The sequence below is a fragment of the Leopardus geoffroyi genome, chromosome C1 (assembly GCF_018350155.1).
Source record: "Leopardus geoffroyi isolate Oge1 chromosome C1, O.geoffroyi_Oge1_pat1.0, whole genome shotgun sequence".
Classification (NCBI taxonomy): Eukaryota; Metazoa; Chordata; class Mammalia; order Carnivora; family Felidae; genus Leopardus; species Leopardus geoffroyi.
Genome location: NC_059328.1, coordinates 73,084,747 through 73,112,377, shown reverse-complemented (window position 1 = coordinate 73,112,377; position 27,631 = coordinate 73,084,747). Strand labels below are relative to the sequence as shown.

General features: G+C 36.0%; 1 protein-coding gene across 1 annotated transcript; it reads right to left on the bottom strand.

The window, feature by feature from the left end:
* Positions 1-2,219: 2,219 nt before the first annotated feature.
* CLCA4 (chloride channel accessory 4) lies at positions 2,220-26,264 on the bottom strand. Its single transcript, XM_045478145.1, has 14 exons — positions 26,067-26,264; positions 21,937-22,077; positions 21,651-21,798; positions 18,767-18,875; positions 16,826-17,003; positions 16,276-16,494; positions 13,968-14,195; positions 11,705-11,882; positions 10,288-10,394; positions 7,627-7,842; positions 6,766-7,033; positions 4,762-4,932; positions 3,588-3,821; positions 2,220-3,232 (listed from the first exon to the last, which is right to left on the bottom strand). Exons 1-14 carry the CDS (start codon positions 26,220-26,222, stop codon positions 2,790-2,792), a joined length of 2,796 nt encoding a protein of 931 aa, XP_045334101.1. The 5' UTR covers positions 26,223-26,264; the 3' UTR covers positions 2,220-2,789.
* Between the last annotated feature and the right edge of the window lie 1,367 nt (positions 26,265-27,631).

Here is a 27,631-nt window from a genome sequence, read left to right as displayed (position 1 = left end):
TAAATTCCCTGCTCTGGAATATTCATAGTGATCCTGTTTCCCTGATGGAACTCTAATACCATTGTTGTTTCAGTTATCTATTACTGTGGACCAAACTATCCCAAAGCTTAGTGGCTTGAAACAACCATTTTATTATTTTCATGATTCTCTGGGCTGACTGGGCTAAGCTAGGTGGCTCTTCTGCTGGCCTTACTTGAAGTTTGGTGACTGACTATGGAGGAATCATCTAGAGGTTTGCTCATCTAGTGCTATGGACTGAACCATTTGAAAACTTTGTGGCTTGAAACAATAGCCATTTTATTTTCTCCATATCTTTTGCTTGACAGGGTTTAAATGGGAGTTTCATTTCTTGGTCATGCTTAAAGTCTGGTAACTGCAATGGAATCACCTTATGGTTTGACTGGGAAGTAGAGATTTTGGCCTCTTTCTTTCTCCATACACTCTCAGAACCTCTTCAGTAGTCTCCCTATCACCATAGCTGAATTTTGTATATGGAAGCTCAGGGTTCCCAAGAACAACAAATAGAAGCTTTAATCATTTCTGCTATATTCTATTAGTTAAAGCAAGTCATTGAGATGCCAAGATCTAATGTAGGAAGTGACTACACAAGGCCATGTTGTGGTGTAATAATAATAATAATAATAATGATAATGATAATGATAATAATAGTTGTGGATCTTTATAAATCATTTTGGAGACGAGCTACATAATTTTCTATTTGGCCTACAGTAGGCTTGGTTCATTTCCATGTTACTTTGAGCTGTGCTCTTCCTAGACCCATTTTATGCTATGCTGGTGTCATAGTGCGTGTTCATCAGGCACTATGTTTGGGTCCCACATTTATACATGCTCTGTTAGAATACTCTGGCCTGAAACACCAGCCACTACAAGTAGCATGAATAGAAGCATCAGAGGGTACTTCCCTTCGTCCTGGTTGAGCAGCTATGATTGTGAATGTATACCATCACTCAGTATAACAACTTGGATAGACCCTAGCCTGCAGACATTTAGCTTGTGACACTGCCCACTGCCTGCCTCTAGGGGCAGCAGCCAGTTGGATGGCTGCTGGTGTGAGCTTTTTTCTATTGACAAATCCTGCAGTCATTTGATTCTCTAAGGCTGGTACAGGGGTTGTCCTCCTCCACCTAGGGCTGCCTCTTTTCCTTTACTGGGACAAATTAGGTTTATTTTTTGTACCTGGATTCCCTGTCAGAGGTGTTGGTCCTGAGGTTCCTTTTCTAACCCTGATACTTTTTTGTGATTAACTAGATCAACTGTTAGATTATGAATGATGCCATGTGACCATAATAGAAAGCCTATGCAGAGATCCCATATTGTATATGGTATCACTAGTTTATTCTAGACTACAGCTAGAGTTGGCTTCACCGGCATGAGATCTGTGCTTTTGCACAAAGAACAGGTCTGGTTCAATGCTTTGGCATTGCTATCTTGATATTCTTGTTAATTTTTGAACAGGGGTCCCTCATTTTCTCTTTTGCACTAGGCCCTGTAAACTATATAGCCTGTACTGACCATAACAATTATATCCAGTTATTTTTCTGATTCTTACTAATTCACAATTAGCTACAGAGGTAGATCTGGAAATAAAACTAAACTAGGCTCTGACCTGGAAGGTGAGAGCCCACTACCAAGACCTATGTGAGCATAGCTATTGTACTGGTGCATCAGGGAGGGTAATAGCCGGTTGGTGGGCTTTGCCTTGTAAGGAGTGGTGAGGTAGGTAGAAAGGACATAGGGAATGTCTGGCTGTCATGTATTATTTCTGTTGCCAACATAGAATTTCAGGCTTTTATTCCCCTCTTGGTAAAAGACCAGGTGTCTTATACTTACTCCTTTCCTACATTTTCTCCGTAAAGCGTGTTAACTATGGCTTACCACTGTGCTGAAAGAATTTCTATTCAAGAGAATAGATACTTTATGTCCCATTTTGTTTGCATCATTAGGGTCTCAGGCTGGCCTGGCCATGGCCTACCGTGTGAACCTGCTCTTCTCAACCTACATTCTCTCTTTAATTGATTTAATTTAATTAATCTCATTTATTACTATGGTTGTGAATTTTAGGCTGTAACTTTGAGTAATAATTAAAACATTATGGTTTAAAATTTTTAATTTTCTTTCTGTATCTGAAAACAAGGGCAATTCAGTAATTCTTTCCTATAATAAAAGAAAATTACACAGTAGTTAGGCATGACTTTTTAAGTGAAAAGGGAGATGACATATAGTATATATACATGTAATTATATTGAGCTGAAATTAGGGAAAACTATGATTGACAGATAGTAACTGAGTTTTTTGCTATTATCTTCCATGTCAACAATCTTGTTCATGTTGTATATAGTAATATATAAGTGGAGACTTTAGATGAAAGTAATAACATCAATATACTTAAAAGTACCAAGACCAAATTCATTTTTTCTCAAATATTGTTTACTTGCTCTTATATTTGTATTTTGACTACTGAAATAGATAATCTTAACTTCTTGATGGAATTTGAATTATCATTCTAGAAAACTTTTGTATCAAATAATCAATATGAATATCAGGTATCAATATGAAAAAGGATCTTTATTCATTTTTTATGAAAAATAATTTGTAAATAAAAAGTTTAACCTTTAATATTGACCTATAATTTTCCAAGTACCCCTGCATGTTTATAGTTAATCCAGGTATCCCTTCTAGAACTCTTAAAATTATTTTTATGAATTCATAGTCACACAAAATGAATTTAAAAATTCAGAAATATCCTTAAGTTTTGCTGTTGATGTTTTTTAAAATCCTATTCTAGGTCTTCTTGAAATTTTTTTCTTTTTTAATATATAAATGGTGGCACCTATAATAGTACTAACAATTGCCACAGATCCAACCACTAACAACACCAAAATAACAATGTTAACCCTGGAATTAGACTGATTTTCATCAGGACTAGGATTTGGAGGACTTTGATCAGGACCTGGTTCTGCTTGAGGAATAAACAAAGCTACTTGTGCAATGTTGGATAGTTTTGATGTCAAATTGCTTTTATCCACACTTTGAATGGCAATAAAGATGTGAGTTGCATTTTCTTCTGAGATATGTCCCTGTTTAAATGCAAAGGTTTCTTTGGAGTTGGCCTCATTTGGTAACAGATCAGTAGTGTTTACTTGGAGAGCATTGTCAAAATTGTCTCTTAGATCCAGAATACTTCCACTTATTCTTATAATATACCGCTGAACTAAGAAAAAAAAAATTACATGTAGTTCAGAAACTAGAGCATATAATGTTAAATTCATTTTTATCTATTCTCCTCAAAATGTTTAGTTATGCAAAGCTTATACGTATAGCCAAAACCTTACTAATTTTTCTATGAGAGCTTAATTCTGATATGCTAAATACTATCTTCATTGTTTGAAAAGCGGGACCAGGTTAAAATGCATCATGTTTGATTGATTTGAAAATATCAGATTATAAAATTAATACTTCACTGAGTAGTCAATTAAAAGTTGTTATCCTCCCACCCACCTTTATACCCTTGCTTTTGCAAAGAGCACCTTTCACTTAATCAACACTACATGTCACTTCATCCTTACCTTTTCCAACATCAAAATTATCTCCTGGTGCTGTCCATGTTAAATTGATCTCATCTCCATTAAGTGTGGCCTCAAGATCTGTGATTTGACTTGGTGGGTACAGATCAGGCAAGGGAAGTTTTGAAATATTTGAAACTACAAATGCACCTCCAGATGCTGTTCTGGTGAAACTCTCCAAGGTTGTGTGAGTATCTTCATCAATTTCAACTCTTGGTGGATTCCCTTCAATTTTCCCTGCATTAAAATTTGCTATATTTAATGGCAAATCTCTACTAGTATTTTTAGAACTCAATGAATTGAATTCCTCATCCTACATCTCCCTGCTCCCTTTTCATACATATACACAATCACATTTTACTAAGTTTGGTGACAAAGTCATAGGCATCCAATTGGTGGCAGAATTTTTTTCTTTAGCATTCCTGACCACGATATTGTAGGATAGAATTATATAACATATTGCTTGGAATTAAGGCTGCACTGAATGGGAATAATGTTGTATAATTCAATATGTGCCCTTAAAAACAAGAACTGCTTTATTTCTCAAATTATCTCCAAGCTAGGAATGAACCTGGGTAAATTTTTACTGTTTCCCTTTCAAATGCTTGAGGCAGGTTTTTCCCTTGCTCTCTGCTACAAGTGCTAAGGAATAATAGTTCAAGTTATATTCCAGTTGCCAACAGAGAACCCCTAAAAGTCACAAGGTAAGGAATGGACTGAAGGAAAGCTAACAAAGAATGCATACTTAATCCTTATCATCACCTTATTCTACACAGTTTCCCTTTTGACTTAACAAAACATCAAAGTAAGTGTTTACTCATTTAGGTGTTTTTGTGAACTGAATCCAGTATCTATGTGAACTGAAGAATAAATTCTGCCACTAGCTTGTGCTTAGGTACATAACACATTAGCATGTTTTCTTTATCTGAGTTAGAAATTTGACATATTGTTAATATAGGTAAGTGCTCCAAACTAATATAATAATGGCTGACATTTGTTGAGTGCTTACTAGATGCCAGACACTGTAAAAAGGTTAGCATAATTTGGAGGCAAACACAGTATGACTGAGAACTTCATTTCAGAAATGGGAAAAGCTGTACTTGAGTTGTAAAGTGTTTGAAGCCTTAATCATGTTAACTACAATTATTCAAACCAGATATCAGGTATCATTACTCACCATCCACTACCCATCCTGGTATATGTGCGGCTCTATTCAGTGGACGCCTTAAGTTTTGTGTGGTCACATTTGCTCCTCTATAAGCCCGTACTTTTAAGCTATATCTGCCATTTTCTGAATAAGCTATAAAATATCTGGAGTACACCCCATCATTCTTGAAAGAATCAGCACCTTATTATAAAAATGAAGGAATAAAATATTACTGTGAAGAAAAAGAAAAATGTATGCATTTTCTAAGCCAAGCATATGGACTTTATAAGCATATCCCCTTGATTAGGCTCTCTATTTTGTGATTGACCCACTGGGGAATAGTTCTGTTATGCTTTACAAACCAGTATCTTCTTTAATTGATATATCATATATATATATATATATACATATATATATATATATATATATATATATATAATAAGTACCTTTACTTTATCAACTTCTATGCCGATTATTTTAGTACTCTTCTTACCATGTTTTAGCCAAATGGTTTTCTTGCAGTTCTTACTTTACCTAAACACATAATTATGTCATCTCCTGTTAAAAGCAAAAGGATTCATGCTAAAAAAACGTATCTTGGCATAACAATTTAATTCTCAGTATGTTTACCTAAAAATTACTTATTTTGACTTCTCTTCAACCACTCTTTGTGTGTGTGTGTGTGTGTGTGTGTGTTGTATCCTCACCTCTTGTTCTATGATCCATTAACTCTCTGGTCTGATAGTGGAAAACCCCATCTATTATTATAATAAACATTTGGGGAGATCAGGAATATTGTATCATAAGTTTATGTCTTGATATCACCAGTACTAGAGTTATTCATTAAATTACAGACAAATTTCTCAGGGGGTTTAACACTCTAAGATAAAGGTTCTTCAATTGAGGTCCTTGGATGAGCACCATGTGCATGTCTCTTGATCATATTAGGAATGCCAATTACTTAGACCTTCTATGGAAAGGCCTAGCATTCTGTGTTATAACAAGCCCCTCAGGTGATTCCTTTGCATGCTAAAGTTTGAGAACCCCTGCTTCAAGTCATTGTTTATCACCAATACCTTCTTAGGTAAAGGCATTCCAAATTAGCTAAGTAGCCATCTGGTAAAACCTTTAGAAATGAAACAAGATGTTTTAACTTTTAATGTAGCTTGGGAGGGTTTAGAAAAAGGAAAAGTCAGGAAATAGTTGAGGAAAATATTATATCAGATGAAGGCACTGAGGTGCACCAAAGAACAATTTTACCTTATAAATTTTTACAGGGCAAACCCTGGTTGATTATATATTGACTGACATTGCAAGACACTGTTAGAAAATTCTGACAACTCAGGAGGTTATCGATATGGTAATTTCCTTGCTTACGGTCCTTTCAAAAGAAGGATCAGTTTCCAGGACAATCCAGAGTCTAGGAAAAAGGTGCTATTCACCCATATAGACCACGGCATGGCCAACTCTGTATCTTGTTTCCTGCCATTCAGACCTGGCATCTGATCTCTGGTGATGTCTCTTGTCTGTTTTGGCTGTTCTACTTGCCCTTGGACCTTAGTTCCCAAGACTGTATCTTGCATTTTTTTCCAGCTGTTGGGAATTATTCTTGCCTGTTCTTCCGTCTCTGCCAGGGGCTCAAGTTCTACCATTTAATCCCATCTGGCTGCTTGTGCTTCACTCACTCTGGCTAGACTTTCTGATGATGTGCAACTAAGAAACTTGCTCAGAATTCTTGATGCTGTTCTCAGTCTCCTGAATGAGACGTTCTTGATGAGTAACAGATATTGGTTGTCCAGATGATAAATAATAATGACAGTAAATAACATTTATTGAGTGCATACTATGTGCAGGACACTTGCTAAGTACTTTGTAGGTTTTATGTGGATAGAATTTCCTGCTGGTTCTGCTGTTCATCCATAATCTGCATCAGTTCTTCTGGAGTCTGTCCCACTGCCCCACAATATTATAGGGACCCATAACATATCCTGAGTTATAAAATTACAGGCTTATTCACAAAAACCTGTGAGTTACCTGCACCGTTATCCAAAAGTTCCAAAACTTCTATATTTCCGTTACTTGATTCAATGAAAGCAGTCACATTGGCTCCAAGAATTGGTACATGCCCTTGTAGAACTTCTGCATAAACAATTATTGGGCTGGGAAAACTGTTTGTGTCTTTATTCATTTTAGCATTCACTGTGATTGGAGGCACAGAAGAATTTGCTGCCTGAGAATTTACTGTCATAGTCAATGTTTCTGGGTTTGCTTTGGCTTGAAGACTGTAGGTCCAAACACCCACCTAAAAATTCAATGTAAATATATTAAATATCCAAGATCAAGCTTTTCTGTGTTTTCATTGTCCAACTCTTAAATACATTTTATAAATATGTTACAGAATAAACAAGTTTTGACAATTTTGAAGGTAAAAGGATGAGAATTGAGGCAGTTTAGATAGGGTATCCTGGCCGTTGTCATGCATGGTGTCTAAACTTTGGGAAATGTCAGCTAGGAAAAATAAGTTTGGGAAAGTTTGCTTTGGTCTTGGCCTTATTCTTTCACCTCAGAGTCCACAGATTCTAAGATCTGGTCGTGCTAATCAGGAATGACTGAATAGCTATCTACACACCAAATTGCACACATTTTCTCTACATTGCTTCTTCAAAGTTATTCTTAGCCTACCTCATTTCTTCTCTTCTCTTTCTCCTAATGCATATGTTCTTTCTTTTTCCTGCCTCCATAATTTTCAGGACCACACAGGCATAGAAAGTATATTTTATTTTATTGTAAATTTGAAGATGATACAAGTATTGACACCTATTGTTGTGATAGTAAACAATGTATTTTCAGCTACCAAAACAAATTTGCAAGGAAGTCTAAAAGCTGATTGCTTACCTTTGCAGTTCCTGGAATACTGAGATAGGCCATTTTGGAAACTGTGTCCACTGTGAAATTTCTCATTGGTGTTCCACTGGGGTCCCAGAGAGAAATAATGGGAGACTGTCTGGCCCATGTGATGAGAAAGAATGTGTCCTTTCCCACAGTGCTATCAATTATTACAGTGCCGTTCATCCAGGGATTATTGTTGAGTGTTAATCCTTTACTTTCAAGCTGTTTAAATATATTTTAAAAATTAATTACTGGAGAAGAGAGTAATTCTTTCTGTTTTCATTTTTAATGTAGTTTTTAATTTCTGGCTTGAGAACAAGCTTATGTAGGGCATACTACCTTAGGCTTGTGATCTCTGAAAGCTGATTGGGATGTGACAGTTGTCATCAGAAAGTGTAGAAATATAGAGTCTGAGGGAAGGACAGGGCATAATAAAGTCATTAAAGCAGGAGAATGGGTTTTATAGTTGGAGATATGGCCCTGTTATTTTTTTTCCCAATTGTCTTTGAGGACACAGAAGAGAAGAATTAGCTATAGGGTGTGCGTGTATCACCCTAAGTTTATCCATCTTCATGATGACCTAAAAAATACTTATGGGTTGTGGCTAGAGTATTTGAGTAGAGATACAGTAAAAGGGGGCCTCAACAGAGAAAATCAAGATTAGCAAACTTGAGAGAAGCAAACAGGACTATTTTCCTGATGTGAAATCTTGAAATAATTTTCACACATGATAGAGTGAATAGTACTGGACAGTAAACAGTCCAAGAGGAGTAGAAAGAGGGCAAACTGTTTACAAAGATTGGAATCCTGAGAAGAGATGTGAAAGATAGGACCTTTCTCTGAGAAGAGCTTCAAAGAAAGTTTTTCAAGTCTTTGTGGATAGTTCTCAGTCAAGGAAAGCCAAGTTTATCCACGGATCAAGAAAGTACTTTCTAAAATGTGTCATTTCAGGAATGATGGGAAATCTCATTTCTATTCTAAACCAGTCTTTTAAACCAAAAATCCTCTCACACCAGTGCTTATAGAGGGGAATGAATTCTACCACTGCAACATCATTGCAATCACAAAAATCTCAGTTCTGTGTTAAGTGGACATGGCTTTGAGTAGACCATGTATTATTATTAAGTTAAATCTGAATGAGAGAGACTTTCAGGAAAGTCTAAGAAAATTAGAAAGCTTTGGCTACAGAGTAGTACTAGGGGAACATAACTGAGTAAAGAGTGAGATGCAGCCTTTTCTCTGTATTCTAACTGCCACCATCCAAATCCAAGTTCTCATCTACTCAGATTATCGCAACATACCTCTAACTGTTCTCACGCTTCTCTCCCAAGACAAATTGAGGTTAATCTTTCAAAAATGTGTTTTATTTTTATTTCTCTACTTAGACTATACACTTTTTGAGTGAGGGGTGCAGATATTTCTGCCCCTTCCACATCATTTATAAAGCCATTCTCGAAACTTTAAGCATATCCTGCATGCAAATGTCTCTTTTCTGGATGATTTCCCACATTCTACTTTTATATTTTAAAATTCCTTTGGAACATTCCACTTTAATGTTCCACCAGCCCCTCAAAATCTAAGGTTAAAACAGAGCAGAAAATAATATCCTCAAAATCAGTTCTCCCTTTTTACGTGTCAATTTTGTCATCATTTTGTCAGTCATACAGATGGAAACTTTCAGAAATGTACATTATTCTCCATCATTTTATTCTCCATACACCACCAAGCTAGATCTCAGATGAATTTTTAAACTGTTTTCAGGGCAAAGCTGCAAACCCAACCTCCAAACCAATCAGCACATATTATCTTAACTCTGAATCCTATACCTTCTTGCTCTTCATTGTTGAAGAGTAGAGGAAACTAGGTTTGTCTAGGTGATCATGGCAATTTGATGGTGGGCAGTGACTTGATGAGCTGTAAGATGGAATACAAGTGATACGCACTTGGTGGGAATGGATATTGATAGAAACAGAATTTTGTAAAAAATATTTTGAAAGAAACAGGCTATGCTGACATTTTACATGGTACATGAATTAAGAATGAAGAAAGGTGTAAAAACTTTTCAATCTAAATACAGAAAATGGTAGTGTTATTGATACGCAAAAGAGAAAAGAAGTGGCATTTAGAAGGCAGATGAATAAAATAAAAAGCCAGTGAAAAAAGTGGTTGAAGAAGTAAGATAAGCCCTAAATTTGTAGATATGCAATAGTTATTCACTCTCTTTTTTCTGCTAAATTATTTCCAAGATACATCGCTTCCATCTCCAAACCAGATTCTTGAGTGAATTCATCTAATTCAAATCTATTTTACAGCAGTGAAGGGTGGGGGAAATCTTGGAAGAATGGAATTTTTTAATGCATTTATAGCAAAATGGATGCTAAATTATTGGACAAAATCTATTTTTGGCAGAAAAGTTAACAGTATTCAGTTTTGATGTTATCCCTTAACCAAGCTCTATAGGAGAAGAAAAAGAAAAAGTATACCTGCTACTTCACTACTTAATTTGGCCATATCTAAAGAATAACTTCTATTTCATATTGAGATTTTAATTTCAATTAAAAATTTACTTTGAGAAAAATACAGGACTCAAAACTTTTAACAACTGAATTGTTTCTCTTTGTTATGGCTAAGTGTAAACACCAAAATCTGAGGGGTGGATTCTCTGACCTGAAGAGGCTGTTGGGAAATATCAGTGTTTCCTGATGCAAGGGCCCCAAAAGCATCAATGAGGCCATTGTTCTGGGCTTCATCGGAAGCAAAAAAATGGTTTCCTCCTAAAATGTAAATACATTAAATAGGTTTCTTTCTAGAAAATACATACTTACCACATTAATAAGGTAATAGGATAAACAAAATCATACTTTCAGTATGTATTATTAAAACAGAACAAAATCAGTCATGTGTAAAGATTAACAATGAAATATTAATTTAAAACTGTCATAACTAGAAAATGTAAGCTGCCTTTATACCTCACTGATAGAAATATTCCTGGCTGGAATGCATGAAATATTCATAGAATATGAAAGAAGATGTTACAGTTCCATGTATTAAAGTTCATAGATCTCACAGCCCTGTAGCGTAATTATTCACTTTTATTTAAGATACAGTTATAACAATTCTGACTTTCAGATTTTTCAACCAAAGTGTGTCAGAATCAGTTTAGAAAGCTTAAAGAGCTGTCATATTGATGTATCCTTACAATAGCTGGCAATGGAGAGATAGAAAAATGGTAAGCAATAGAGAAAAGTTCAAAAAAAGCATTACGTTAGAGGGATACTTGGGACAGAAATAAATTTTACAATGGTCACGAAAGTACTTTGAAATAATGAGAGTTTGTACAACTAAGCATTAAAAAGCAAGTATATATTTGGTAGCATTAGAATTCAACCCAATACAATAATTGATATTCATAATGTTACAGGTTTTGTTTATTCTACTACATTTAAGAAGGCACTGAAACATCTGGTCCATTTTCATTATATGTCTCTATATCTAAGATAGCATCTTCCCTGTAGTTCATCTAGAAATTTTGTTGTTATTTAGATTTACTCAGCCTGAGCCTCTGTTAATCCCATCTGCTCCCCAACCCTACCCCAAAGCCTCCGCTCCGGTTTCATGGATTTCCCAGTATCTCTCCATGTGCCTTACACTGTCTTTCCAACATGATTTTTTTTTTTTTGCTCATGACCTGATCATCTTTTCTCCTTTCTTCAGAAGAAGTAAACACCTTGTTCATGGCCCAGCTCAGAAGTCATCTCATCTCTCATGCCTTCTTTCTCTGACTCTGTACAACCCTGGGAGAATTAATGGCTTCCCCTGCTCACATTGTGCTTTATTTCTACATATTTATCCTGTCATGGAGGGATGTTGTCTGATTATGCTATCTGATTAGAAGTTTTATTTGTCTCTTCAGCCAGCTGGACTGTGAGCACCTTGAGAACAGAGAGCAGGTCTGGTTTGACTCTGGTTCCAAGGTCCTGGCATAGCACCCGCAGGGCAAGAGCTTGAGAGAAATCATTCAGTTGTTAGCCTTTACACTTATGCATTGCTGTCAAAGAACAATAATATATAGATCATATTTCACCTGTTAAAGTGCTCATCTCTATGACTGCTTGATCAGCAGATGGTCCCAAAGCAATCAAATGAATGATAGCTCCACTTTGTTTCACTTCATCAATACAATTCTTTGCAGAGTTATCCTCCCCATCAGTCAGCAGGACAATTTCAGATCCATCTATTTGAGGGTGAATTTCTCTAACTACCTGCAAATGTAATGACAGCATAATTGTAAGTGTTCCAAAATCAAAAGACTTATGAGATATTAGAAAAAATGTGCAAAGAAATTAAACAAAAGTGTGCAGAAGAGATAGCTTCTCTTTTAATATCAGATTCTGTAATCAACAGTTTTTAGGCAAACATAAACATGATTTTATTTTCTGTCTATCTGCCTCGGGAATGCTTGCTCAAATGAAGTTATGTGGGTGCAGGGCTGTGGAAAATTCTATTTGGATTAAATAATAATGCCATCTCAGTCTGAGGACTCAGGTCAACCAGACATCAAAAATATAATTGCAGAATGTGGCATTAAATATGTCTCTGTTTTCTCTGACTGGACTGCCCTCTAACAAACCATTAGTGTATAAAGTCTGTTGCATATACAGCTAGATGCATTAAAACTCCACCTCAACATTTTAAAAAAGTTAATGATTCCAAATTAGGGAACCTTTAATATAAAGAAAAGATATAGAAAGTTCTAAGCAGGTCAAGGTTAGGGATCTTGTTATATAACTTTTGTTTTACTTCTAATAGTAAAGAGCACAAGACTAAGAGTATTAGTGGTGCTTAGAGAATACATGGATTATATTTATTTAAATTGAGTTCTATTTGTGGTTTGAGCCCATTTATTATAAAGCCAAACAGTTTGAAACTCAGAGTTCTGAATCTAGGTGCCTATAAGAGAGGGTAAAAAGAATTTATCCCAGGATAGCAACTATATTTCATCGCTGACAGCTTTAATTCATAGTGGATTCTTGGTACACCATTTTGAGAAACTGAGTGCATGCCAAAGGGAAACAAATGACAGATTATCAGCGGCTTTCGTGAATTCGGAGTGGAGGTGTGTGTAGATTTGTAGAAGAGGGTTTGGCATTTAGATACTCCTAATAAAGCTGGCATCAGGGAACAAAGGGACCAGCTTCATTTCAATTTTTTGCATGTTTTTAGACAAATGATGGCTAATATATGTTGTAATATATGTGAAATATGCTTTGACATACATTAAAATCACACTAAAAATAGGAAATTCTTTAATACATTCATTGCATTTATACAGCATCCCCATCACGTTCCCCTTGCATGTTTGAGTGAAATATATAATATATTTGTGAATCTTATTTTTATCCAGATGTATATGACCCTTGTCATTATTATGGCATTTGTGAAATATATATATTTACTCTCTATAAAAGATATTGTTCTACATACATAAATGTAGTATTTCATTTAACCTTCATAATAGTCCTATGAGGTAGGCATTCTTGTTTTCCTATATTCCATAGATAAGGCACTGGGAATCCAAAGACACTGAAAACTTTACCCAAGATCACTTAGTAAGTAGTAGAGCCAGTACTCTGATGTTACTTCCTGACCCTATGACTAACGGCCCCTGCTACATCTACTTTAATAAACATCAGTTTTCCCCAACTTAGTGTCACAGAAACTGAAATGAAGACTGGCCCAAAATGGAATCATACCATATAACTTGCTTCATTGTCTAAAAAAATTGAGTTTTGTTGACCAAGCACATGTATTTATTTAATACTTATTGAGCACTGACTACTGCATGGTGTAACAAGACAGAAAAAGTCCCTGACCCCATTGGGATTATACTCTAGTGGCATTTTAATAGTCAGTTATTCATCCGTTTATTCATTGATTTACTGATCCATTAAAAATCATTAAATGAATTTTTTTCTATGGGTTTAGTTCATCCTGCACTTCTTAGGATTAGTCATGTTAAAATCAGGCAGCAAGTATGTGTGGCAGCATTTGACATAAAAATGTCCTAATCATAAAAAAAGAAAGGAACTAGGTAAGGGGGATTAAAAGGTACTCACTTGCAGTTATAAAGTAAATAAGTGATGGAGATATAATGTACAGCATAGGGAATATAGCTACCAATATTGTAATAACTTTGTATGATGATAGGTAGTAACTAGACTTGTCATGGGGATCATTTCATAATGTATAAAAATATCAAATCACTCTGAAACTAATATGATATTGGATGTCAGTTATACTTTAATTTTTTAAAAAAGAACAAACTATATTTGCAATATGATCTTCACCTGAAATGCTGATTTAATTCCGGCACAGATGGAAGTTCCTCCATTAGCTGCTGTAGGTAAGCTCTCCAAGAGCTTGTTTCTTTCTTTGCTGCTTATTATTTGGATTAGATTACTTTTCACATTGGCAGTACTATCAAAGTGCACCATCCCCACCCAGGATCCATTTTCAATGGTCTGCAGCAGGAAGTGTTTTGCTGCTTGGTTCATTCGATTTAGGCGATTAAAACTCTGAATAAAAAAAAAAATCAAGAAAACAACCAAGGGGTTTTCAATTGGAAAATAATTGCAGATCACACAAAATGAGTGAATAAAATTTGTCATTGATTTTTTATCAATGGTAATTGGTATTATTAAAGAAGGCAATTTTCTTTTAATTGATAAAATTGAAAAATATAGTTGTATTATGGAACACATATGGTATAGTAAGGAACATAGGCTTTAGCTAGAGCTGATTCTTGGCTCTAAGCAGCCAAGATTCTTTGGTGCTAAGCACCCAAATTAGAGGTGGAGGGTAGGGTGGGGGTTGGGTTGCAATTGTGAGGTGATGACTTACCGCTTAGAGACTGCCTAATAACTCCTGAGATCCTCTAGATCTCTGAGATACATCCAGTTGTATCAAGATGAAACCACTCCCCACGTCCCACAGTATCAAACCAGACTTATCATGGACTCCATCTAGAAATGGAAGTCTCCCTATCCACTTGGGGACATCCCAAAAGATGAAACTTACTCAAGCTGCAGCTATATTTTGAGAGGCCCAGTCCCTACTGCCCCCCCCCCTTACCTCTTCTGCTTCTAACCTCTCCCCACCACTTCCCCACCAATGGATTAATTGGAATTGGTTCTTTGACAACTCATTAAAACTCACATCCCTCTTTCCTAGGTGAATGCTCAATGTAAGCCTCTTCGTACGTTTGTCTTTTCCGGTTCCTCAACACCAACTGATCTGTGAAACCTCCCCCCAACACACATCCAAATTTCCCTCTGAACTCTCTAGAACCAACCCACAGTGAAAAACTTCTCTTACATTTCCATCTTTGAGGGCTCTCTCTCTACCCCTTTGTTTTACCTTTAAACTTAGCTTTGCCCACATCTTGTCCAAAGGAGGCTGCTCATCTTTTCCTAATAAGGAACTCTATCTCTCCTCAGCAACACTTCCTAGAACACTTCTATGTATAGGTGTCTAGCATTCTGATGTTCTTTCTGAAACTTGCTATTGAGGATTATTTCATTCAGCTGCACCATCTTCTGTGCTTTTCAGTAACCACTCAATTGAGTGGTTTGTTGGAGACATTCACCTTGATCTTCAGCATGCTCTGTTCTGCTTCTAATGTGACATCCTTCTGGGTGCCTTATCACATTATGTTTGCTCATTTGTAGTCCATTTCAACAATTATTTATTGAGTGCTTATACGAGATAAACACTATTTTAGGTAACAGGGATGCAAAGATGAGTAAGACACTGTTTTAAGTCCTAGAGGACTAGTCTAATGGGAGAGAAATGTGTAATTACAATATGATATATAGTAATAGAGGTTTGCACAGGTCATTACAGGAAACCAGCAGAAGGCCCATTAGCCCAGTCTAGAAGCCCAGCCCATCTCCTCCTGGAGGAAATGGGTGCCTCTACCAAACTTGAACAATATGTATGAGTTAGCCAGGTAATGGAAAGGGAGAGAACATTTTCTCTATTCAGCAGCGAATTCTTCAAGGATGTGAGTTTGTACTCCTAGACCCTGGCACAATGCCTTCCATTCCTTGAATGATAGTAGAGGGAATAAATGGCTGAATCTGACTGTATCATTATTATGGTGGTACTTTTGGTCTGTGGCTTCGAGCATAAAGGGGTCATTTATATAGATGGTGCAAATAAGGTAAAGGCATGTTAACAGTTCTCCTGGTTGATCTTGTTCCTTGACTTGGAATGGAGTTCAGAGGCCGCAATCCACTCTCTCCTTATGTCTGTTAAGTATTTCCAGTAGATAACAGAGACAAGGTTAGAAAGCATGCCCATATTAAAAATCTTTAGTACTGATCTTCTAACTAAGGCTTTACTAAAGGATCTAAAAGTACTCCTCAATAAACTCTCCATTTTCTGGGGTTGGATATTGAGTTAGATCTTTTTAACTCCATTGCCACACTTTTTCATTACAATATTCACTGCTCCTCTTGAGATCATGATCATAGGAGGTAACAGTATTTATGCCACCATGCAATTTAGAACAAGCAGGTAGTGTTTAGAGTATTCTTAGCTATTCAATCACTTTCATGTCCCTATATCCAGGAACAAATCGGCCCACAGACTTACATTCATGCTTCCAGACTTATCAAGAACTAAGCACGCAATTCTTTCTCTGATCTTCAGCAATGAGAAGACAGGTGGAGGGGGTGGTGCCACCATAGATGTTGTGTTCTTAAAGTCCTCAGAATTGCTGATCACCTCCCACGTACTTCTGGAATTGCACATTTTGTTTTGTAGGCTTGGAGCTTCTTGGTTATGGTTTTTTTTATTACAGAATTCAACAACCTAAAAGATTAATAAAATGAAAAAAACCTTTACATACAATGTATTTAAAAATTCAACTACAAATCTGAAAAATAAAAATGTTCTTGGCAAACATGTTGTTTATTTAATGAAAGAAGATTCACTGAGGAATCATATAATAGTAATATGGACTTTGAATAATTGTAATAACAGGTAACACTAGTTGAGTGCTTACTATGTGCCAGTTAATGTTTAAAGAACTCTATATTAATATATCTAATCTCTCAGGAAACCTGCACAGGTATTTTGTAAACTTGATAACATATCCTTTGAATATAAATATATGCTCTGAACTCACAATTGGCATACTTACAGAATTAATACCTTGCATAAACATTATGGATGCCTTTTCAGTTTGATATTTATCAGGGAAGAATTGACAATCTTTTTCATACAGTTTTGTCTTAGAATCAATTCTGCATCCTCTAGTTGTACAACTGTTCCCTTGACACTTATAAACTCTATTTATACCAGTAATACCTGTGGAACATCTGAAAATATATAATAGTTAGTCTTTGAGGCAACTTAACAATCAAAATATTTGAAAATCTTAAGTAATCTTTCCGTCAAGGTTTTCTTTGTTCTTATTTATGTACCGCACACATCTTGTTTTTGGCAGTAACATTTAAGTGTTCCTATCAGAGCAGTTACCTGTTTTTCAAGAAATTGCAGAAAGAAATTTTAAGTGGGATGTCTAGTATATGTAATGGCTGAGTTCCCTGTTGGGATTAAAGTTGCTGCTGTCCTGTTAAACCCAATGGCTGGGCAATCCCCTTTTCCAAATATCTCTTCTGGTGGCCTTGTGATAATAAATGCACTGCAGGCATCTGGACAAGGCAACTTGTGAAAACACTTACTCTTGGTGCCACCTTAGCTTGAAGTTCTTTGTAAGATTCTTCTCAAAGAAAATATCTCCAAAAGAATGGGATGTGGCATAGCTACAAATATTTTGTTTTTTCAAGGACCATTTTTATCTAAAGCAAAATGTGGCTTGAAGGAAAGACTAAGGTACTGCCTAGGACAGTAGTCACTACTGTGGGGTTATTTTAGACGTATGTTTTATTGCATGGAATTGGCCACAGGTAGCAGTGATTACAATAAATATGCTGGAATGTGAATATTATCCCATCTTTTCAATGTGTTTCCATTTCAAATTTAAGAAGCAATTACTAGATTTCATTCAGTTTTTTAGAGTCTCCTAAATATGTGTATACCTCTTAGTCCCCAGAACTCCATGAACATAATGGTATCTACATTAACAACCGTGATGAATATTCTGTAGCAGAGACTAGACATTTAGGGGGAATATGATGTAAACAAATGTAATCAATGTAATACTCCTTAAATATGTGTGCTGCAACTGGTGAAGCAAATGGGCAAAGGAAGGGACTTCAATGAAATCAAGTATCTTTCAATTTGTGCATTTTTGATAAGTCCACAGACCTTGCAGGGCATCTAAGATTGAGTAAGCTGATGGCATCTAATTTTAAACCAATTACCAACAACCATTTTGCTCTATTGATCTTAGAACTAAGAGGATTGTCTATTTTTTTTTTTCAACGTTTATTTATTTTTGGGACAGAGAGAGACAGAGCATGAACGGGGGAGGGGCAGAGAGAGAGGGAGACACAGAATCGGAAACAGGCTACAGGCTCTGAGCCATCAGCCCAGAGCCTGACGTGGGGCTCGAACTCAGGGACCGCGAGATCGTGACCTGGCTGAAGTCAGACGCTTAACCGACTGCGCCACCCAGGCGCCCCTGGATTGTCTATTATTAACTGTGATGTTAGATTGGTATTTTTAAATGAATTTTACAAAACCCAAGAAATCCTTGATTGGCCCTTTGAAAGTTGATTTCTTATTGAGCTTGCATTTACCACTATTTTTTAACCACTTTTTTCATTCTTGTGTAGTATAAATTATTTTGATTTGCCATATACTATACAACCCTTTACACAGAGTACAACTCCAGCACAAATGAGTTCTGGCAGCTATGGTAGAGAGGTATAAAAATATGCCAAATCGCTACCAAATGCTCTTGAAGTTATGTGTATTTTGAATGGAAAATCAGCTACTTTAAGGTACATCTTCTAAAAACAAAACAAAAACAAAAACAAAGAAACAGACACACTGTTTTGTGATATAGCATCTATTATCTGCATCAGGATAAAAAAATTATTGGCATTTAAAAGAAATAAAACTAAGGAAAATAAGATATAGCCTGGAGTAATTAATAAAATTTCAATGTTCATACCTTGTTGCTTCAATTTTCTTTGACTTAGCACTGTAGAAAGGCTCATCTTCATTGTACTCATCAAACACTCCCCAGCGGAGATGGGCCCACTCATGGACAAGCAGTCTATCTGTAGGAAAATATTTCAAATATATGATCATAATTCAAGTGACAAAATTTGTCCCTCAAATATTTTAACAAACTCTCTCAGTCAAAAAGTTATATTTAGGTTTTAAATAACTGCTAACATTTATATTTTTATTTATAAAAAACATGTTGCATTACATTATATAGTGTATTATGTTTTTATTACACAACATGTTACATCAAGAAAACATTTATGATATGTATGCTATGAGCGAAATAGTCTGAGCTTTGGCTTTTGGGGGGCAAAAAGTCTTAGTTGTTACAATGGTTTTTAGAGCTACAAAGCTTGCTTTTACCAAAACATAAATGGATATATAACATATCTTTGGTATTAATATTTCACTAGGATGTGATTAGTTAAAAGATGTGAATGGCTCAGTCAGTTGAGTGTCCAAATCTTGATTTCAGCTCTGGTCTAATCTCACAGTTCGTGAGTTCAAGCCCCGGGTTCGGGTCTGTGCTGACTGCGTGGAACCTGCTTAGGATTTTCTCTTTCCCTTTCTCTCTGCCCCTCCCTCCCTCTCAAAATAAATAAATAAAGTTAAAAAAAAAGTCTATAAATTCTCTTGAGGGAGTGGATAATGAAAAAAAAAGCGTTGAAAAACACTGCTATAGACCATAGATAATTTGGGGCGATGTCCAAATAAAGTGATTAATTTATAGTACTTAACACATAAAGCATTGATTATGTGAAAATAATTATTATTAATTATACATATTTAGCATATGTTATTACTAGAAAATACAAAGTACTAGGCTCTAGGCACTAGATATGCAAAGTACTAGGTACTAGGACATACAAAGATGAATAAGATGTAGTCTTTGACTAGGAAAAGCTCAAAGAGAGAGATTTGGAATTAAAAAAATTTTTTTTTCTGCTAAGGATTTTAGGGTAAATGGAAGAATAAAGGTAAATCCATAGCTTGAAATGCTGGAAGAAGAAACAAGTAGATTTCAGTTTTAGCAATATTAGGAAAAACTTCAGAGGAAATAGCAATGGAGAAGAGGAATTCAGAAATATGTTTGTTCTGCTACCATGTGTATTTCTCTAACTCAAATTAACTCAGGAGATCTAAACATAGAGGGGAAGTGTCAGAATTATGCAAAAGTCACATTTCTTCTTTAAGTCCTTACTACTCAAAATATGTTCATTGGACCAGAAGCATCGGCATCACCTGGCAGCTAACAAGAAATGTAGAATCTTAGACCAACTTTAGATCCACTGAATCAGAATCTGCATATTAACAAGATCCTTAAGTTACTACTCTATTCATTGAACTATAAAAACACTGGCTTAAGGTTTTCTAGGCAAATGGAAACATTAGAAGGAAAAAGCCTCTCTCTCATGCCCACTATAATTTGCTAAGAGAGTAGATTTCAGGTGCTATCACCACAAACATGAAATAAAAGGGAAGGGAAGGGTAGGGAACTATGTGAGGAGATGATATGTTAATTAGCTTGACTATAGGGTTCTATTTTCTCAATCAAGACATCTGTTGATGTGATTGAAAAGGGTAGTTAGAGATCTTGGGAAAAATGGTAGAAGTTTTAGAACAGCTGCTATGGGGAAGGAGAAAGGAAGCCAAGAAGAGACAAGTACAAATATTGTTGCATAACTTTGAGGGCTTCCCTGAGCTTGGGAAATCTGCTTATATAATGATATCATTAGTTTTATAATTTTCTTTAATAGTCTTGGAAGTACATTAACAGAAGCCAAAGAAAACTGGTTGGAAACTCAGTACACAGGATTTGGCAAGTTGAATGAAACATAGTATATGAATGGTGAGGGATTTGAGGTATTTATACTTATAGTTAAATAACTAATTTTGCTGGATATGCCAGCTAGGAAAGAGAGTATATCTTAGAAAGGTGCAAAGGATTAGAGGTGTCAAAGAGAACAGTCATGGTCAGGCTAAAGTTCGAGGGAGAGGTAAGATTAGGTTGGGATGGGATGGTATGGGATGATGGAACTTTCAAGTTAGGGTAGAGAATAGGTCTAGGTGACTGAGGACCAGGGCTAGCTGAATGTTTGACAGAAACAAGAGACTTAATGTGTGCTCAGTGGAAGGGCAGTGGGAGAGAGAGATTGTGGGGTATGTGGATTTAGGTAGGTTTTCACTTAGTAGTGGCATGTGAGTTGGATCTTCCTTTAACAATGATTTGCATTTTTTAAATGCAAAACAATATACTTTAGCTCATTTGAAACAATGATTTTTAACTTTTAGATAGAACTAGATGAAATTGTCCTTGATCTAGGTAAAAATAATCACTTATAGACATGTTCACCTGGTTTAGCCAAATAGGTTGCTTAATAATATCAGCAACTAACAGCCTATGAATGTTTTCTCTTGGCCAGAAACTGACATCCTGGCTCTTTTCAGCTTGCCATACATCAGTCTTCCATGGAGGCAGCTTATGATTGATTAATATCCAGCTGTGGAGAACTGAAAAAAATTAAATCTAAAAAGTACACCTTAAAAATTTTATTATTGCCCTGTGTTCAAATTTCTGTTGATGTTGTACTGAGTATCTAACTCAGTGTTCACAACAATTCTACAAGACAGGAAACTTTTATTTACTGTATTATAGGAAATAAGAACAGAGAAACTAGGTCATTTGTCCAAGGTCACACACAATTGGTAAGTCAGTATTTGAATTTAGAGACTCTGGCTCCAAGGCTTGGGCACATCCATAACCTGGATACAAAGATGCTTGTTAGAATAATTTGCAACACATGTATTCTAACAAAAATTCATACCTGATGGTCCATATTCATTTTGTTTTTTTCCAAGTACAAAGTCAGGGGTGAAATGAATGTATTCTCCTTTTTCTTCACAGGCTGTGAACTGCCTGGTATATGGTTCATCTCTACCTGGGAGGGCAGGTGGTGCAACTAAAACATCGGCCTGAGAATGTTTAAAAATATTTTTAAAACATCAGAAATAGAAATGATAACAGTCTTAAACACTCTAAGACAATCAATGTGCTGAAAACTGGGGATCACCAGAAAATATAATTTTTTAAAAGAAGCTTTTGACTCTTACGTGTTTGTAGCTTTCATGTTTTGGCCTCTTGTATTGTGAGTTTTCCTTCCAGCTGTTAGGAATTAGTATTGATACATTTTTGAAAAAAAATCTTTTTTCTGTGGCTTCAAACAGGTAAGTAGAAGCTGTAGTCACCATACCCTATTGTTAAAGGAAAAAAAAAATGTGTGTATGGCCAAGTAGCAATGGACCAAATGGGCAGAGTTTCATCACAGGCATTTCCCAATTTAAGAGTGGACACACAAAGCAACTGACTAGGGAGCAGGTCTCTGCCTCAGAGTTCCAGTTCTGCCACCTGTCGGTCCAAAATTATACCTTAATCTTATACATCACAGGCTTTGAATTTTCTGTAACCCTTCATCAAAGGGCAATTGCTTCTCTTGAGTGTTAAAAGAAATTACATAAAATGACAAAGACACAGACTTCAGAGTCATCTACTGGGTTCCAATATTGGCATTAGTACCTTCTGGGTAATAGAGGTTGGACAGTTTAACACTCCGAAGCTCAGTTTCTTCATCTCTTAAATGGACTATTACAACCTTTCTTTAGAATTAACACAAACATGAAATGAGTTATAAAGTGCTGTACACGTAGACGGTCATAAAACTGTCTGATATCATCACTGTTAATAAGTCTTATTACAGAGCAGCCTTAGCTGACGCAAGCTGAGGAGAACAGTCTGTAGCAATGGATCTTAGGGAGAGGTTTTTTATTATACTCCCACCCCCCAGGAGAGACAGTTGGATTGGGAACTGGGTAGTGGAGTGATAGCAAAATTCATAGGAGATGCAGAGCTTTGTAAATCATAGAGCTTGATGCTCTGCCAACAAGATAAAAATAGTATCACTTTATACTGTTCAGTATCCTGAACCCAAAGGTATAATGATTAATAAGGGAGATAGTCCCTTTCTAGAACTCACTGTCTAATGGGGGAAATGGATGAATGCTTCTTAATGGAGATCTATTCTGCATAATCAAAACTACTGAATAATTGAAGGATATTGGATGCTAGATGAAAATGTCAAACTCTTCATCTTGTCGGCAACATTCCAGTCTGCAGTGTTATTTCCTTCATGGTGGGCTCTTTTCCTCCATGATGCTTCCTGACTTGACATAAGCCCACAATAGAATTTTTCTTCTTCAGGAATCCCAGGACTCTGTATCTTGTTCTCTTGAAGAGTCCAGTGTGCTTACTCAATACATTAAATAGATCAGCAAACTAATTGGGTTTAGAGCCGTGGATCAGTCAGAAGCCAGAGTGCACAGAACTGAAGACCCAAAGAACTGGCTAGGAGTTAGTAAAAGGGCTTCAGAGATCTCTTAAAGTAGATTGGAAATTACTGGCCTAAAGCAACTTTTATCTAAGGATGGCTTTCCTCCTTTTTTTTTTTTTTTTTTTTTTTTTAATATTCAGATCTCACCAGTTGTCACATTTTGCTTCAAGTGATGACTATCTATGTTTCTATGAGATAAAAATATATAGGGTGATTTGAATTGTGGTGCGTATTTGAAAAGTACGGTTGCTACGTTTGTGTAGGTTGTGCATTCTACAACTCCAAGGGATTCCATTTACTTTGTAGTTTCCATAGCTCTATGCATCTGCCTTGGGTAGTGGTATGTTCTGAGGTCATTGAGGGATTTCATAGATCCTATGTCAGATGACTATGATCCCCTAGGGCATACTAGGGTAGCTAATAATGATTCTCATAGGCTTTCCAAGGAAAATTTCTGTAACATTCCTTCTAAATTCCCTCTCAGAATTCCTATATTATCCTAGTTGGATCAGAGATGATTAATATTATCAATATTTCAAAAAATAAGTACTTTCAAACCAAAAAGACACATGAATAAAAGGAATAAGGAAAGGTGACAGTTAACATCTCAGGTTATGAATTGTGAGTTAATTCAGCATGAATGTTATTATGGTCAGATGGTATCCCCAGAGTAAGGTTATATCTACAAATTGATTCACTAGTTACAAAAAAAAGAGTAATTTTTGTCATCTTGTACACATCTGTCAGCCTTCAAATCCCATGGGTTGGATCTCAGCTCTAATTGTGCTATTTAATGTGATCTCAGAAAAAAATATTTACTCTCCAAATACCAGTTTTTTCTTCTGTATAATGTGGATGAGAGAATTTTACAAGGTTGCCTGGTAATATAAATGCAAGGACTGTTCAGAGGGCTGGGAGAATGTCAGGAAACATTGTGTAATCTAGGCATATCTACTAATAGTTGAACTTTTACTTGTGGTGTTTGATAGAGGACATTTTAATATTTTTTTTTTTTGCCACTGCAAAGTAATTTTTCCAAATACTGACTTCTGATGGTCAGAAAAGTTTGAAACTGACTCTTCCTGAACACTAAGAAGCCATCATGCAGAATTAGCTGAGACATGGTCAACCCTATCTAGAATGAACTGCTATTGAAGCCTCTGTTCTTCAGTAAAAGAATTTTTATATCCCCCTGGAATTCAAAAGGTATCAACAAATCAACACTGCTATTCTGCAAGAGTTTATTCAGAGTGAATGATAAATGGCAGCCACAGAATCACCATCTCACCACCCAGGTCCAGCCCATCAGTCTCTAATGGATAGCAACACACATGTAAAAGGCTAAATCAGTGAGCCTAAGGACACAGTACTAGAGGAACTGAATGTAAGGAATTAGTAAATGTTGATGTCAGAGACCAGGAGAGCTTATTTGCACGGCTGTTAACACCAATTTCTATTGCTTGAAATGTTACAGTTGGTAGAAACTTTAGAAATCAAATTTCTCCTTTTAGGCTTGGAGCCTTTCTCTTCTCCATCTGCACTTTATAGTGAACTCATTTATTACCATGACTTTAAATCTTGTCTACATGCTGATGAGTCCCCAATTTTTATCTCCAGCCAGTTTTTCCCCTTGAATTCAGATTCTTATCTATATCTATGTGTGTATCTAATAAGCATCTCAAATTCAAAATGCCTCAAACTAACTCCTGATCTCCCATCTGCCACATTATTTTCACTTATAGTCTACCTTTTTCAACTGATGATAATTCCATCCTTCCAAGTGTTCAGGCCAAAAGTCTTGGAGTCTTCTTTGACTTCTATTTTCCCCCCTCCTCTCCACCTCCCCCCACCCCCATCTAAACCATCAACAAATTTGTCTATAATACCCTCAGAATATGTTCATCATACCACTTTAATGATCTCTATCACAATATCCCTGTCCTTCATCATCATTACTTCTCACCTGCAACTGCTTCCTACCTGCACCACATCTCTGTGCTGCAATGGAACTTATGTAGGATGAGTGACAAGTGTAAGCCCTCTACAGAATTGCTTCAATACTGCAGTCAGAGCGATCCCAGAACATGCATGAGAGAGCACACTCCTCCTCTGCTCAGAATCCTTTTGTGGATTCCCATGGCACTCAGAAGTAAAAGCTCAAGTCTTTCCAGTGGTCTGGGTCCTCTGTGTCTCCATGTTGGGCTCTCCCCACCCTTCTTCCTGTTCATCACCTCCTGATGGTCACTTCAAGCATGTTTGCTTTACCTACTGTTCCCTCCCCGAGGTTTTCAATGGGTTCTTCCCTCACTCATCTCAGGTCTCCGCTCAGATGTCTACATCAACAGTGAGGTCTTGCCTGACTGCCCTACATGAAATAGTAATGAACATTCTCCTCCCACCCAGCTCCAACACTGCCTATCCCAATATGTTGATTTATTTTACTTCATGGAAACCTATTACCATCTGACCTGCTATACTTTTACATGTTTTTATTATCTATATCATCTAAAAAGAATGTGTTCTGCACGAGGGTAAGGAATTGTTCACTGTTGTCACTCCCTGACATGTCATAAGTATTCATTAAATAATTGTTTAAAGAACAGATGAGTCCAACTGTTCATTTACAGATGAAGAAACTGAGGATCAGGGAGGCCCTGTGCCCTGTCTTTGGTCTTATGGTGAGACAGGGTAGAACCCTATTAAAACTTTCCATTTCCTCTGCCACTCCGGTATTGTCTTCACTGTACCATGCTGCTTTTAAACTTCCTGTAGCATTCAGAAGTTTCCATAATAATTAACTACTAACTTTTTTCTTCTCCACAATTCAAACAGAAGAAATCCCATTCTTTTTCTTACCTTTATCTCTTCAATTATTTTTCCATCTTCTGGCACATGAGGGTCTATAGCGATGATAATGCCTTCATAGCCATTGTTATTCAGCTGAACAAGGGAAGTATTGGACCCCTGCAGCAGGTATAGGACTAAGAGGAAGACAAAATCTAATAACCCCATTGTTCTTGTCAAAGCATTCCTGGCCCAAAGTTGGTTTGTTCAAAAGGCTTTTCTTTCACTTTGTTTCTCTCTCCATATATATAGCCCTAAACCTTATCAATGTCAGCTGATAATGGGACGTTGCTTGTATAAAGGTCAATGTTACATATGCAAAATGTTTGATGTCAGTTTACGTAATCATTTTATTGTATGTTATTATAAAAGTGATCTAAAACATAGAAGAGATTGATCTTTTTATAAAAAAATTACACATATTCCTCTTGGAACATTTTTTTTATATTTTCTAATTCTGGTTTATTTCCTATATATAGACATATAACTTGTATTTTCTGTACAGTACAATGTAAAAATTAAAAAAAATTTATAATGAAATGAGTAGAAAAAATAATGGTAAGATTGTTATTCAGTTTTACAGAGAGACTTAATAATTATTTAGATTATTTCCAAAGTATAAATAATTGAAGAGAATGTAAAGTTATTAAATATAAATAACACCAAATTAGGTAAGATGGCCTTGAAACTTAATTTAAAAATTTAAAGACTTTGACAAATTAAGGAATATTTGATAGTTATTATATTTAAAAATCCTGTTTAGTAAACAATGAATAGAATGTTTTTATATAAGTATATCAAAAAAGTCTGGTATGTGCTAATTATTATTGAAGCAGAATGAATAATTTTGATAGTTAACATTTATTTAGTGCTTACTAGGGCAGAGATTCTCTCTCTTAATTTTCACTGTAACTCTCTAAGGTAAGTATGAATATAATCTTCATTTTATGCATGGGGAAACTGAGGCACACAATTTCAGTAACTTGCCAAGATTACATACATAGCAAATGACAGAGTCAGGATCTGAACACTGTATTCTTACCCCAAAGCCCATGGATTTAATTACTTCACAATAAGGCAATAGGATTTTATAAGGCAAACAATATAATAAGATTTTTTCTTTTAAAAAGGAGAAAGGGGTTAGTTTTGGAACTTGTAAAGATGAATAAAAAATGTCTAATTCTAAAGCAAAAGGAAACAGAATTCATCAGAAACCAAAAAAGAGCAAGAAATAGAAGACCAGAAAATACATTTTTTTTATGTTTATTTTTGAGAGGGAGAGAGACAGAGCATGAGTGATGGAGGGGCAGAGAGAGAGGGAGACACCGAATCTGAAGCAGGCTTCAGGCTCCAAGCTGTCAGCACAGAGTCCTATGCGGGGCTCAAACTCACAAACTGCAAGATCATGACCTGAGCCGAAGTTGGACACTTAACCAACTGAGCCACCCAGGCTCCCTGAAAATATCTTTAAAAGAAGAGTTTCTGTAGGAGGAAATCATGTTGCATTCTCAAAAGACAGCATCTTTAAGAGAGGCATTTTATCATGTGCCCAGACTTTGACCTCTTAGGCAGCATTC

What these genes read in the sequence shown, in the direction of transcription:
- CLCA4 (XM_045478145.1), bottom strand. Translation starts at nt 26,222, where the DNA reads ATGGGGTTATTAGATTTTGTCTTCCTCTTAGTCCTATACCTGCTGCAG. An exon ending in AACATGAAAGCTACAAACAC is followed by an intron (nt 21,799 to 21,936) that starts GTAAGAGTCAAA and finishes AAACATTCTCAG; the next exon opens with GCCGATGTTTTAGTTGCACC. An exon ending in GTATTCCAGGAACTGCAAAG is followed by an intron (nt 7,034 to 7,626) that starts GTAAGCAATCAG and finishes TTGAATTTTTAG; the next exon opens with GTGGGTGTTTGGACCTACAG.